The sequence below is a fragment of the Marmota marmota genome, unplaced genomic scaffold, assembly GCF_001458135.2.
Source record: "Marmota marmota marmota unplaced genomic scaffold, marMar, whole genome shotgun sequence".
Lineage (NCBI taxonomy): Eukaryota > Metazoa > Chordata > Mammalia > Rodentia > Sciuridae > Marmota > Marmota marmota.
The window spans coordinates 4,462,975-4,475,408 of record NW_026000079.1 but is presented as its reverse complement, the minus strand read 5'-3'; the positions used below and the strand labels follow the sequence as shown (position 1 = coordinate 4,475,408).

The 12,434-nt window shown below is 45.2% G+C and overlaps 1 protein-coding gene across 1 annotated transcript; it reads left to right on the top strand.

Annotated features, from left to right (window-relative positions):
- The first annotated feature begins 1,822 nt into the window (after window positions 1-1,822).
- Lce7a (late cornified envelope 7A) lies at window positions 1,823-2,536 on the top strand. The gene has a single exon (XM_048814953.1). The coding sequence runs from the start codon at window positions 1,936-1,938 to the stop codon at window positions 2,251-2,253; it is 318 nt and encodes a 105-aa protein (XP_048670910.1). The 5' UTR covers window positions 1,823-1,935; the 3' UTR covers window positions 2,254-2,536.
- The last annotated feature ends 9,898 nt before the right edge of the window (window positions 2,537-12,434 follow it).

Below are 12,434 nucleotides of genomic sequence, written 5' to 3'. Positions count from 1 at the left end.
GATGATTTCAACCTGCCAAGTCTTTTTAATTTTTTAAAATTTTCATAGCAGTTGGGTACAGTAGGGAGGATTTCACAAGGGTTGGGGTTTTGTCAGTCGGGCGCGTTGAAGTCAAAGGAGCAAGGAAGGTTGTGATATTGGCCACAGATTGACTGAAATGATGAGCCAAGGAAGTCCAATTGGGTGGGGAGTGGTGCCGCAGTCTGGCTGGGCACATATCACAAGCCACTGAAGCAGGAACAAACTTTATTTCTGAACTCCACCAGCACACTCCACACACGCTCCCCGGGAACTCTCCCAAACGCAATGCGGCTCCTCCAGGAGCCAACAACTGGAAATCCCTCCTCCGGCACTTCCCCAACCAATGGGAACTCTCCGGGAATCCCCGCGAGAGCTCAAGCGGAACTCAACGGGAACTCCGCCAGAACTCAAAAGTCATCATCTCAATGGCTCGCTAGCGTCACCTCTCAACCACTACTTCTGGCAAAAATGCCATGCGTCATCCCGACTCGGCTGTGGCCCTCAACAGAGTGGCACAAAAGAAGGGGGCTGGTGGGCAGGGAGAGAGTAGATTCCCGGGAATGTAAGCAAGCAGGTTTGGAAAGAAGGGGCTGTGAGCAGGAAAAGGTTCCTGGACTTGTGGTCTTAGGGTAAGGATTTATGGCTGCTAGTGCAGATGCTCATGTGTCAAGAGGAAGCAGTGGCGTTAGACCCTTTCCTGTGGGGCCTCTCTGTGATGCCATCCTTGGTCAACACGTCAGGCACTTTGGGGTCTGAATCAGACACATGAGCCCCCAGTAGTGGCCTATGAGTGCTCAGATCATTGGTTCCCAATTTGTTGCTAAAACCGACAGAAACCCCGTCTGTGCCCTGGGCTGATGCAGCCTCTGTGGCCTACCGGTCGGTCATACTTTGGATTCCTCCAGAAATCTAGATTTCAATCTCCAACCTCTGCCCCTGTAAACAGCCTTGTGAATCATGGTCTTTATATCTTTATGGGAATATCTCTAGGGTTTGTGGAGGGAAGGGATGCTTTGGGAACAGACTCATGAGGATCTGGTAGTGACCCAGAGTGATAAAGTGATAGAATGACTGAGCTGGAGGAATGTGGGAAGTTGTGGTCACAAACACATGGTTAGCAAGCAGCTTTCATACCCTCCGTGGCTCCTTCCTTGAGCTGGGTGGAGAGCCCACGTATAAATAGGCTTTTGTCCATAGGGTCTCCTCAGTTCCAGCACCTGCCCACGGCTAGGAAGACAAGGTAAGTGTGCTTCCTGATGCTATGGCAGTTTGGGGACAGCTGGGGCTGGCATGTTTCTGCTCAATGGGACAAGGCATCCCAGGACGGAGACAGTGAGAACTAACCGGTAATTTCAGGAAGACCAGGTGCATGGATATCTTCCAGGTGGTCTGAAAATTGCCATCCCAGAAGGGGTGAATGAAAACCAGAAACTGGAGTGGTAGAGTCATGGTGATGGGTACAAGCTATTGTTTTAGACAAGACTCAACTGCATAAAGCGGAGGCGTAGGAATAAGCAGATCCCATGATGCAAGAAAGAGAAAAAAAAAAAAAAGGAGATGATGGAAAGGGCTGGCATAACAGTGAACTTGAGATAAAAATGCAGTGAATGCATAAATTAGAGAATATGATAAAAGCTCCCGTAAGATACTGGGAGTTACCCGGGGCCCTAAGCTGCTGCTTTGAAAGTCAGGAGTCTGAGGAGAAACAGGCCAGATGGGAGAAGCGGGGAGCAAATTCTGGTTTACCCTCTGCTGGATTTCTCCTGGGCCAGGACAGCAGGATACAGCTACCAGAGGCAGATTTAACTGCGGAAGTTCAGTTTCTGCAGAAAAATATATTGATACAAATAACATTGATATTCACTGGAATTTTTAAAAAATCTGTATTTTTAGGGTAACTGAACTTTCTCCAAGATGTCCTACCAGCAAAACCAGCAGAAGTACCAACTCTCTGCCAAGAGCCTCCCTAAATGTCCACCCAAGTGCCCGCCTCAGGCCCCTCAGGCTCCGGCCTCAGGCCCAGCTCCCTGCCCCTCTCCAGCCCCAGCCTCCTCCAGCTGTCCTCCCACCTGCTGCGTTTCTGGGTTTGGGGGCCACGGCTGCTGTCTCGGGTCTCACCGGTTTCCACGGCTTCCAGGAGTCTACCTGCCCGGGCCCCAGAACTCTGACTGCTGTGCGAATGAGTCCTCTGGATGTTCCAGCGGCTGCCACGGCTCTGGGGGCTGCAGCTGACCTGCGACCTTTGAGGAGCTGAGAAACCACAGCCAAGGACCAGCCTGAAAGACGGACGCCTTGGCTCACTCTTGTGCTGCTTCCTCCCTCTCCTCCTGAACTGGCTGTGCAGGCGATCTGCTCTTCCTCTTGCTGAGAACCTCGACCCTCCTGGCTGTGGTACTCCATCAAGGAGACCTGAAAGCAAGGGGAAACTCTGCTCCCCAAGCCTTCTCAGTGCAGAAATAAAGCTCTGCTCCCCTGGGCCCTGACTTCTGGGTATTTGTTGATTCCTTCATGGAGCCCACATTAACCTGGATCCTTTTTTTTAATGTATTTTTTTTATTCTGATTTGTCATATATGACAGCAGGATGCATTACAACTCATATTACACATACAGAGCACGGTAAGCTCAGTATTGAGACACTCTGCTGCCCAGAAGTTTAGCAAGTGAGTAGTGGATGGACCTATGGACAGTACTCCAAAAATTACACATAACCCACGGCTCAGACTAACCAAAACACAGCTCCTGCCCACGTCCCACGTGGGTGGTGGGAAAAGGGTTTGGTGAAACAGACTGGCTGAAAAATAAAAGCTAAGAGAAATAAAATGGCAGAAAAACCACAGAACACAGAAAGTAGTTTCAACAGTGGGGCAGGACAGGCAAGCGGATCAGACAGATGGAGCTTCTAGACCAAACGGAGACCGCATCTGCCTTATTTATATTGGAAAACACCAAAGAGATTCTATAGAATGTTCTTCTCCAAAAAAGGCTAAAAGTGGGCTGTTCAGTTCCTAGTGGGTTATGCCCACCTCCAGAGCTACTATTGAGAAACCAGCCTCTACCTCAGAGCAAAGCCTGTCCAAGGAAGGGGGCGTGACCCTTGTCCTTGGAAAGACCCACAGAGCACTCCTAGGCCCATACCCACCCTGCTGAGTTGTTTATCTACAAATAAAGGGAGACATCTGCAGAGCCAGGTGTCCCTGATCTGTCAGGCTAGGTGAGGGCCCATAGCAACCCCCTAGCAGCCACCAATCAGCATGAGACAGGGGAAAATACTTGGGATGCCAGCGACCCCCCAGTAGTTTATATTGAGAAACCATGTAGTTCAGCACGTACCCACCTCATGGTTTAAACCAACCAGTTCAAACGAATACCCCTCTTGTACTGACCAATCACCCCTACCCAACTTGTTCCCGCCAGTGAATGTGCTAATCATGTTTTAGAGTTGTTATTTGATTTTCCTGCGGTGTGTGATGATTTGCTAAGAGATGCTATGATGTATGTGGGTCCCTGCCTTCCCCAGAGAGTGTATAAAACTGCTGCAAACCCTGGGCTCGGGGCCTCTCAGCGTCACCAGTTGCTGTGTGTGCACGCGGAGGACCGAGCTAGCTCGCAATAAACACCTCTTTGCTGCTTACATCCATCTTGGTCTCTGGTGGTCTTTTGGGAGTCCCGAATTCGAGCATAACACTATGAGGAGCCTTCCTAGTGGAGCAGAGGGAAAGTCCAGTGCTTTGGGCCATCTATTGCTGTGGGAGAGTGTCATGCTCGAATTCAGTGTCCCCTTCTTTTTAAGCAGACAGAGGTGGAGTGATCCCTACAGTGCAGGGAAGGAAGAGGGAGTTCCCCAAAGCAAAAGGGGCTTCGGCAGCTGCTGGGAGTCCCTCATCCCTCCTTTTACTTACAGGATCAGCTCCTCTGGTTAGGTCCGCCGACCCCAGGCACCAGGCATAGCTCCTGACTTTCCACTAGTCCTAGTCGGCTCTCAAAAAGTTAACCCTCCACTTGCAGTTGTTTGGAGAGCTGGGTTTCCCCAAGAAAGCAGAGCGTGTGTGTGTGTGTGTGTGTGTGTGTGTGTGTGTGGTGGGGGGCTCCTCTAGAGTCCCCTCTGGGGTGCCAAAATTTGTGACTGGAAATTCGGTTCCTGTCCTGGAAGCCAATTAATGCCAATTTCATAACCAGGACAGGGTTTTGAGAAAAAGGAAAAGCAAGGTATCAAAGTTCTTAGATCCCCAGCAGGCATTTCCCTCTGCAGTGGGTGCACTCAAGCCAACTACAGGAAGAAAAGAAAATGTTGCTTCCACCATTTAACAAAGGGGAGTAAAGTCTATCAAAGTTCTTTAAAACACAGCGAAAAGGGGTGTAAAAGGTGAGAACAGAAAAGCTGGCGGTTCTATTGACTTTTGGTCCCTTACAGGAGAAGCATACTAGGGACATTCTTAGGCTAAAATTTAGCTAAAGCTACCTCCACACATCTAAGGCAGACCGGAATTTGGGACACTGCATCTGTCTAAAGTAAAACAATGCCATCACACTTAACAAAAGACACAGATTCCCTTTTCAGATTGTCGACAAAAATGGAAATGGAGTGCTGGCCCCAAGCCAACTGGGGCCTTCCCTTCAGACAAACAGATTGGGGGAGCATCCCCCTCAGATTGGGTCTGACCCCAGAGTGGGATATTAGTTCTCCTGCCAGGGTGCTGGGGTGGAGGCAGACAGGACAATAGAAACAAACACACATAACACAAAATTCGCAGCGCGGCCACAGAATTCGCAGCGCGTCGTGGATTGCTACCCACAAACCTAAAGCAGAGGCGGACGGAGGATCCGTCAGCTACAAAATACTTTACCGAATACTTCACAAAATACTTTACTAAAGGCAATCCACTCAGAACCCAGAAGGGGCTGGGGACGTCTCCCACAAACCCTGTTGGCTGCGTCCACCTGGACCTTTTGCCAACCACCCAACACAGAACCAGAACCTGCAGGCAACCAGAGTACAGAAAACTACAGATCGGCAATACCTTCACTTACCGGCCAGGTTTTCATTACCTCTAGATCGGGGTGTCTGGGTAGGCTTATAAGGGGGATCCCGGACGAGCCCTTATATGTTATGCTAGAATTTGGGACCCACAAAAGACCACCAGAGACCAAGATCCATTGTTGAGAGCCACAGCCGAAGGGGCCCCAGCAAACTTCCAGCTGCCAGCAAACTTCCAGCTGCCGGCTGATGATTGGCTCACAGCGGCCCCAGCAACATCTAGCTGATTGGCTCCTCTGCGGTGATGCTCATTGGGCTGTTTCCCTGCCCTTTCAGACCACGGAGCTGCTCATTGGGGGACTTTTTTGGCTCCGCCCACGTGACCCAGCCAATCGGCCTCAAGAGCAGGAGGATTGTGGGAGGTGGAGAGAGGCTTGTGGGAAGCTGGTGGTGGCAGTTGGGCTCTGAGGGTTTTTCCTGAGGAGCGGTTTTGTTTGGCATGTGTGGTTCTAAAAATAAAGTTCGTTTCTTTTGACAAGTGGCTCCTGAATCAAATCACTTGATTTGCACATTTGGGAGAAGCTTGATAGAGAATTATTTGCAAGATGCATTGCAGCTGACCTGCCTAAAAGTACAATTGAAAATGTAGAAAAAATTTGGGCTGCAATAGAGATGTATTTATATTCAAACCAAGATATTGTCAATGGTCTTCAGGAGACTTACTTATGGGCCTTAGAAATCAGTTAAAAGCCTCAGACCTGGCAGACAGCTTGCCCAGCTCCTGGGATTTCTGTGTCAGCAGGTGACCTGATGCACCCAAGGCAGGAGGCGGAACACCTAAGATTTGTAACTCTTAAAACTCAGAGGAAAGTGAAAGGAAAGGATCTAGGAAACAGGCAAGTGAGAAATGAAAGACAGAGACCAGGCAGAGATACACACGAGAGCTTATTTGTCAGAGATGATACAGATAAAGGCCATCTCTCATTAGACGGAGAGAGGCAGCACAGTCTTGGGGTTCAGGACCTTTATGGGGCAGCCTCAGGGATTGGAGTCAGGCAGGTCCTAATGCAGGCGATGAAGGGGGAGGGGCGGGGTTGGTATGTGTGAGTGGTGAGCCTTTCTCAGAAATGCCCTGGGGTGGGAAAGCAAAATTTTTTCTTAAGATGCTAAGCAAGGACCTTACAGAAAATCTCAGGGCAGAATCTAAGCCTGTTTCATTCTTAGCAAGTCAAAGTCAGGGAATTGAGCCGCGGACGCACAAACATAATTCATCATTTGAGACCTGTGCTGGGCAGGGAAACAGCCCAGACCAAAGTACTTCGGAAGAGAGACCCAGGAAGATGGGGGAGGGGCCCCACTGGGGGGATTTGGAGGAAGGGTCTCAGAGGAGGAGTCTGGGTTCGAAGTAGACCTCTGCAATTTGCATTGAAATGGCCCTGCTCCAGCGATCCACCCTCTCCCTCAGGGAAGATGGAGGCTTTGTCTCCAACCTGGCCACTGCAAACCTTTCTCTGCTCCAAAGTGGTCTCAGAACTGCGTTACAGGAGGGAGAAGGTATTTCAGGATTTAAATTATTTCCGATTTTTGAGCAGATAAATGAGAAGAACGGACGTTTGCGAGTTCCTGCTGCCTTTCCTTTTAAAAAATTAAAAAAGAGTTAAAATTTGCTTGCTCCACGTACGGCCCAGACTCACCCTTTCTTGGAAGCCTTAGAGACTCCATCAGTAGTGAGGCTCTGCCGTCGCAGGACTGGGTCACCCTAAAGTGTGCCTTACCTGGAGGTGACTACTTACTGTGGAGACCTAATTGGAAGGATTTTTGCTCAGGGCAAGCAGAAACTAACAGAAGACGTGGGATTGATATTACCGTAGAGACGTTGACCGGGACAGGACAATTTACTGATTCGGAACAGCAGTTCAACGGTGGTTTGCAAACTCATAATCAGATGAGTGCACGTGCCAGAACGGGGTGGAGGGATTTGCCCAATAAAGGAGAAAATACTTTAGATCTCAGTTAAATCCAGCCGGGCCCAGAGGAGAGTTTCCCGGATTTTGTGGTGTGTCTGTCTGTACCGGGCTGCAAGCTGCACGACAGGGGGTTCAAATGCCTCCAAGGCGCAGGTTGACAGCCAGCTTTTGAAAATGCTAATGAAGTCTGCCAAGAAATAACCACATCTGAAGAAGGGGACTGGGTCCGGTTTTATCCGCCTTTGTTCCCACGTGGGTCCAAGGCATCTACAAGGTCTCACTGTCGCTGTCGCCTTAAAGCAGGCTCAACGAAGGCCACCAAAGTAAAACAGCTGCGGGAAAGTTGGGCGATTTGGCGAGGGACTGTAGATGACCACAGAGACAAAGAAATTCGGGGGTCTGCAGACGCGCCTTTGGAGGGGCGACCCGAGGCAGGGGAAGCCACGTGTCCTAAACCGCCCCCTCCGGCTTGGCGGCAGGGAATCTGGAGGCGGGGCCAACCCCAGCCCCACCCAACAGCTGGGTGTGACATTTGGCTCAGGAGGAGGAGCCAACGGCCCCAGGGCCTCCTCATTCTGTGTGGGCCAGCCTCCTTACACCAGGCCCAAACTTAGGGTTCACCTGGGACACTTTCAGCTCTGGAGCCCCAAGCTTGTAGCTCCATCCCGCCTCAGAATTCCTAGTAACTCCAGAAATGGCCCCAGATTGATCCCTACAGGGATTTACTGGCCACTGCCACCAGACAAGATCCGATTAATATTGGGAAGAAGCAGTCTGACTCAGAAAGGAATCCAGGTATTACTGGGTGTTACTGATACACATTTTGATGGGGGAATTAAGATTATGGTTCAAACAAAATTCTATTATTCGGCTTTCTCCAAGGGATACCATTGCACAGATGATTTTTTTTTTTTTTTTTTTTTTTTTGCTTTGCTGTTCCGCAGGGAAGGTTTAGCAGATGGACCAGGCAGAATCCTGATTTCCAGGTCCCCAGAAAGAGCACACTGGGCTCAATTGATTGAGCAAGAGCGCCCTCTATTGAATCTTAAAATCAACCATGAAAGTTTGAGAGGCAAACCAGATACAAGAGCGGATCAATGAGTCATTTCCAGCAGGTTTTGGCCCCCAAATTGGCCTTTGCATACTACACCTGCCAGCCCAGAAGGGATGGGTCAGATCTCTCAGCCTGCTCAGAGTGCCCAGTACCTCTAAGGGGAAGATAGGGTGGCAGTACAGGACTCTTTAAACCCTATGTCCTTGATACTTTGCCAGTAAATCTATGGGGGCGGGATATTTTAAGTAGCTAGGAGTGTACTAAAAACTCATAATTCCATGGTGTCACCTCAGATGCTTAATCAAGGGTCTATTTCTACTAAAGGAGTAAAAGGAAATCAACAAGAAGGGTCTTTACCTCTGACTCAGTCTTGTCAATGAAGACAACTTAATTTATTTAATTCACCCAATAACAATTTTTAATGGGGGCACTGATTTCTTCCCTGTCCCAAAAAAGAGCAGAAAAACTTAACTGGCTTGCCCCTGTCAGGGGAAAAACTACAAATAACCAATGTTTTAGTTCAAGAACAACTTCAAGCTGGTCATGTACAGCTAACTCTTAGTCCTTGGAATACTTCAGTTTTTGTGGTTAAGAAAACATCTGGCAAATGGAGAATTTTACAGGATCTTAGAGCAATTAATCATATTATGGAACCTATGGGAGCCTTACAGCCTGGGATTCCTTCTCCTACAGCCATCCCCCTTGATTATCATTTAATGGTAATACATTTAAAAGATTTTTTTTCATTATATATACCATTGCATCCAGATGGTTGTAAGAGATTTGCTTTTAGCATCCCAGCTATAAATTTCAAAGAGCCAATTAAAATATATTGTTGGAAGGTTTTACCTCAAGGAATGTGTAAAATCCCAATGCTTTGTCAGAATTTTGTACACAGGCTATTGCTCCTATAAGAAAATAATTCCCTGATGCATATATTATCCATTACACAGATGACATTCTTTTGGCTCATGCTAGTTCAGAGGTACTTTTGAAAATTTTTGCTCAATTAGAAAGTTCACTTACTGCAATGGATCTATGCATAGCACCTGAAAAGATAGAAAAGACTTCTCCTTTTCAATAGTTAGGTAATGTAATTGAAGGATGCATAATTCATCCACAAAATCTACAATTAAGAGTTGATGGTTTACTTACTCATAATAACTTTCAAAAATTACTAGGTGTTATCAATTGGCTGCAACCAAGTCTAAAACTAACCACTGCAGATTTGAGTCCTCTGTTTCAGATTTTGAAGGGAGATCCTTCTCCAACATCTCCTGGTTAATTTATTACAGAAGCAAGGATTGCCTTAACAAAGGTTGAATCTACCATTAAGACTGCACAGCTTATTAGAATTAATCCACAGGAGCCTACATATTTGTTAACACTTCCTACTGTTCGTATCCCGACAGGAGCAATATGGCGATCATTGGGAATTACCGAATGGCTCCAACTAGCCCATTCTCCTCAAAACTCATTGACTCCATTTCATAACTTTATTGCTCAGCCAGTTATTAAAGGAAGAATACAAGTTTTGCAGATGGTTGGATCAGAACCTAATATTATTGTTACCCCTTTTTCTACTCAACAGCATGATTGGCTTTGGCAATCTTCCAATACTTGGCAAATAGCTTTTGCTAACTTCCCTAGTCAAATAGAAAGCCATTACCCTCGAGATAAAAATTATTCAGTTTGCTCTTGTAACTACATTTATTTTTCCCAAAATTGTATGTGCTCAACCAATAGTTGGAGCACTAACAATATTTACTGATGGATCAAACTCAGGTTTCTATAGCCATGCTCATATGGGATAATACAGACACCATATTCTTCCGCACAACTAACAGAACTTCAAGCTCTCATTTGTGCTTCAGTTCATTTTGCAAATGAGCCAATCAATATTTATTCTGACAGTCTATGTGCCGTTGGAGTTACAAAAAGTATTGAAACACCGACTATTGGGAACACCATCGCGAGTTATGTAATTTGGGGCTGGGATTGTGGCTCAGCGGTAGAGCGCTCCCTAGCACGGGAGGGACCCGGGTTTGATCCTCAGCACCACATAAAAAAAATAAAGGTATTGTATTGTGTCCATCTACACCTAAAAAAATAAATATTTTTAAAAAGTTATATAACTTGTTTCATACTTTACAAAAGACAATTCAAATCTGTCATCATCTGTGTTTCATAGGCCATATGTGAGCACATTCTAACCTTTCAGGTCCTTTAGCATCAGGTAACGATAAGATCGATAAACTTGTTGCTGTTTGTCCACAAATGTCTTTATAAGATTGTGCACAAGCCTCGCAGTATATTTATCAAGTATAAAGTATTATTTATCTTATTTTTCAGTATCAGTATGTACTTGAGCTACTATTCACTGCTATTGAATATTACACATTTTACTGTACAATTTTATCCCCCTTTGATGTGCCACTAAGAATATAAATTTGTGAGAACTTTGTTTTTTCTCACTTTAATGCAAGGAAGACTATTTTTATTTTCTGAACAAAATTAAATGTTTTCTTCCATTATTAAATTTTAAATATTAATTTTGCATATTTGATTGATTCTGAGAAATGTAGCTCCAGGAAAATGATATTCAAACTCCAAGAAATATGTGTAATTTTAGTTATTAATAAACTCTATACCCATATCACTATGCCAAATTTATGTAGAATGTAATAGAAGTGAAAAATAAATGTGTTTAGAGATGGGGACAATAATTAGAAATATTTCCTCTGTGAGTCATATTGGCCACCTCCCAGTGTTGTGTAGAGTCTTCTTTGGGAACCAAAATTGGCTTAAATAAAAGTAGCAATTACCAGAGCTAAATCCTCGGCAGACCCTGGAGGCCAATTTGTAATGTGGTTTATGAAGGACCAGATGTTGGATGTGTACCTGACCACAAGAGGGCAGTGGTGAGAACATCACGAGATTGGGGGTGGACGAGGCAATTCCACTTAGAAAGGGCAGTGTGGGCACCCATCGTGTTCAAAACACTAGAAAAACTAGGGACAACAGGAACAGATCTCAACGTCATAAAGGCTAGCTATGCTAAGCCCCAGGCCAACATCATTCTAAATGGAGAAAAATTGAAGGCATTCCCTGTAAAAACTGGAACAAGACAGGGATGCCCTCTTTCTCCCCTTCTATTTAACATAGTTTTCGAAACACTGGCCAGAGCAATTAGACAGATGAAAGAAATTAAAGGGATATACATAGGAAAAGAATAACTCAAATTGTCACTATTTGCTGATGATGATTCTATACCTGAAGACCCTAAAAGTTCCACCAGAAAACTCTTAGAACTAGCAAATGAATTCAGCAAAGTAGCAGGATTTAAAATCAACACCCCAAAATCAAAGGCATTTCTGTATATCAGTGAAAAATCCTCAGAAATGGAAATGAGGATAACTACCTCATTTTCAATAGCCTCAAAATAAAATAAAATAAAATACTTGGGAATCAACTTAATGAAGGAGGTGAAAGACCTATATAATGAAAATTACAGAATCCTAAAGAAAGAAATCAAAGAAGACCTTGGAAGATGGAAATATCTACCTTGCTCTTGGATAGGCAGATTTAATATTATCAAAATGACCATATTTCCAAAAGCACTATACAGATTTAATGCAATTATGATTAAGATTCCAAAGACACTCCTCGTAGAAATAGAAAAGGCAGTCATGAAATTCATCTGGAAAAATAAGAGATACAGAATAGCTAAAAAAGTCCTTAGCAGGAAGAATGAAGCAGGTGGCATCACTATACCAGATCTTAAACCACACTACAGAACAATAGTAACAAAAACAGCATGGTATTGGCACCAAAACAGACTGGTAGACCAATGGTATAGAATAGAGGACACAGAGACTAACCCACATAATTACAGTTTTCTTATATTAGTCAAAGATGCCAAAAACATGTACTGGAGAAAAGATAGCCTCTTCAACAAATGGTGCTGGGAAAACTGGAAATCCATATGCAACAAAATGAAATTAAACCCCTATCTCTCACCATGCACAAAACTCAACTCAAAATGGATTAAGAGACCCTGCGTTGTAGGAGGGAGATTAGTAGGCCCTAATCTCCATCATGTGGGATTAGGCCCCAACTTCCTTAATAAGACTCCTGTGGCACAAGAATTAAAATAAAGAATCAATAAATGAGACAGACTCAAACTAAAAAGTTTCTTCTCAGCAAAAGAAACAATCTGTGAGGTGAATAGAGAGCCTACATCTTGGGAGCAAATCTTTGCCCCTCACACATCAGATAGAGCACTAATCTCTAGGGTATATAAAGAACTCAAAAAGTTAAACACCAAAAACAAACAAAAACCACCAAATAACCCAATTAATAAATGGGCCAAGGACCTGAAGAGACACTTCTCAGAAGATGATGTACAATCAATC

Excerpts from the sequence above, each read along its gene's own strand:
- Lce7a (XM_048814953.1), top strand. The coding sequence starts at position 1,936 with ATGTCCTACCAGCAAAACCAGCAGAAGTACCAACTCTCTGCCAAGAGC.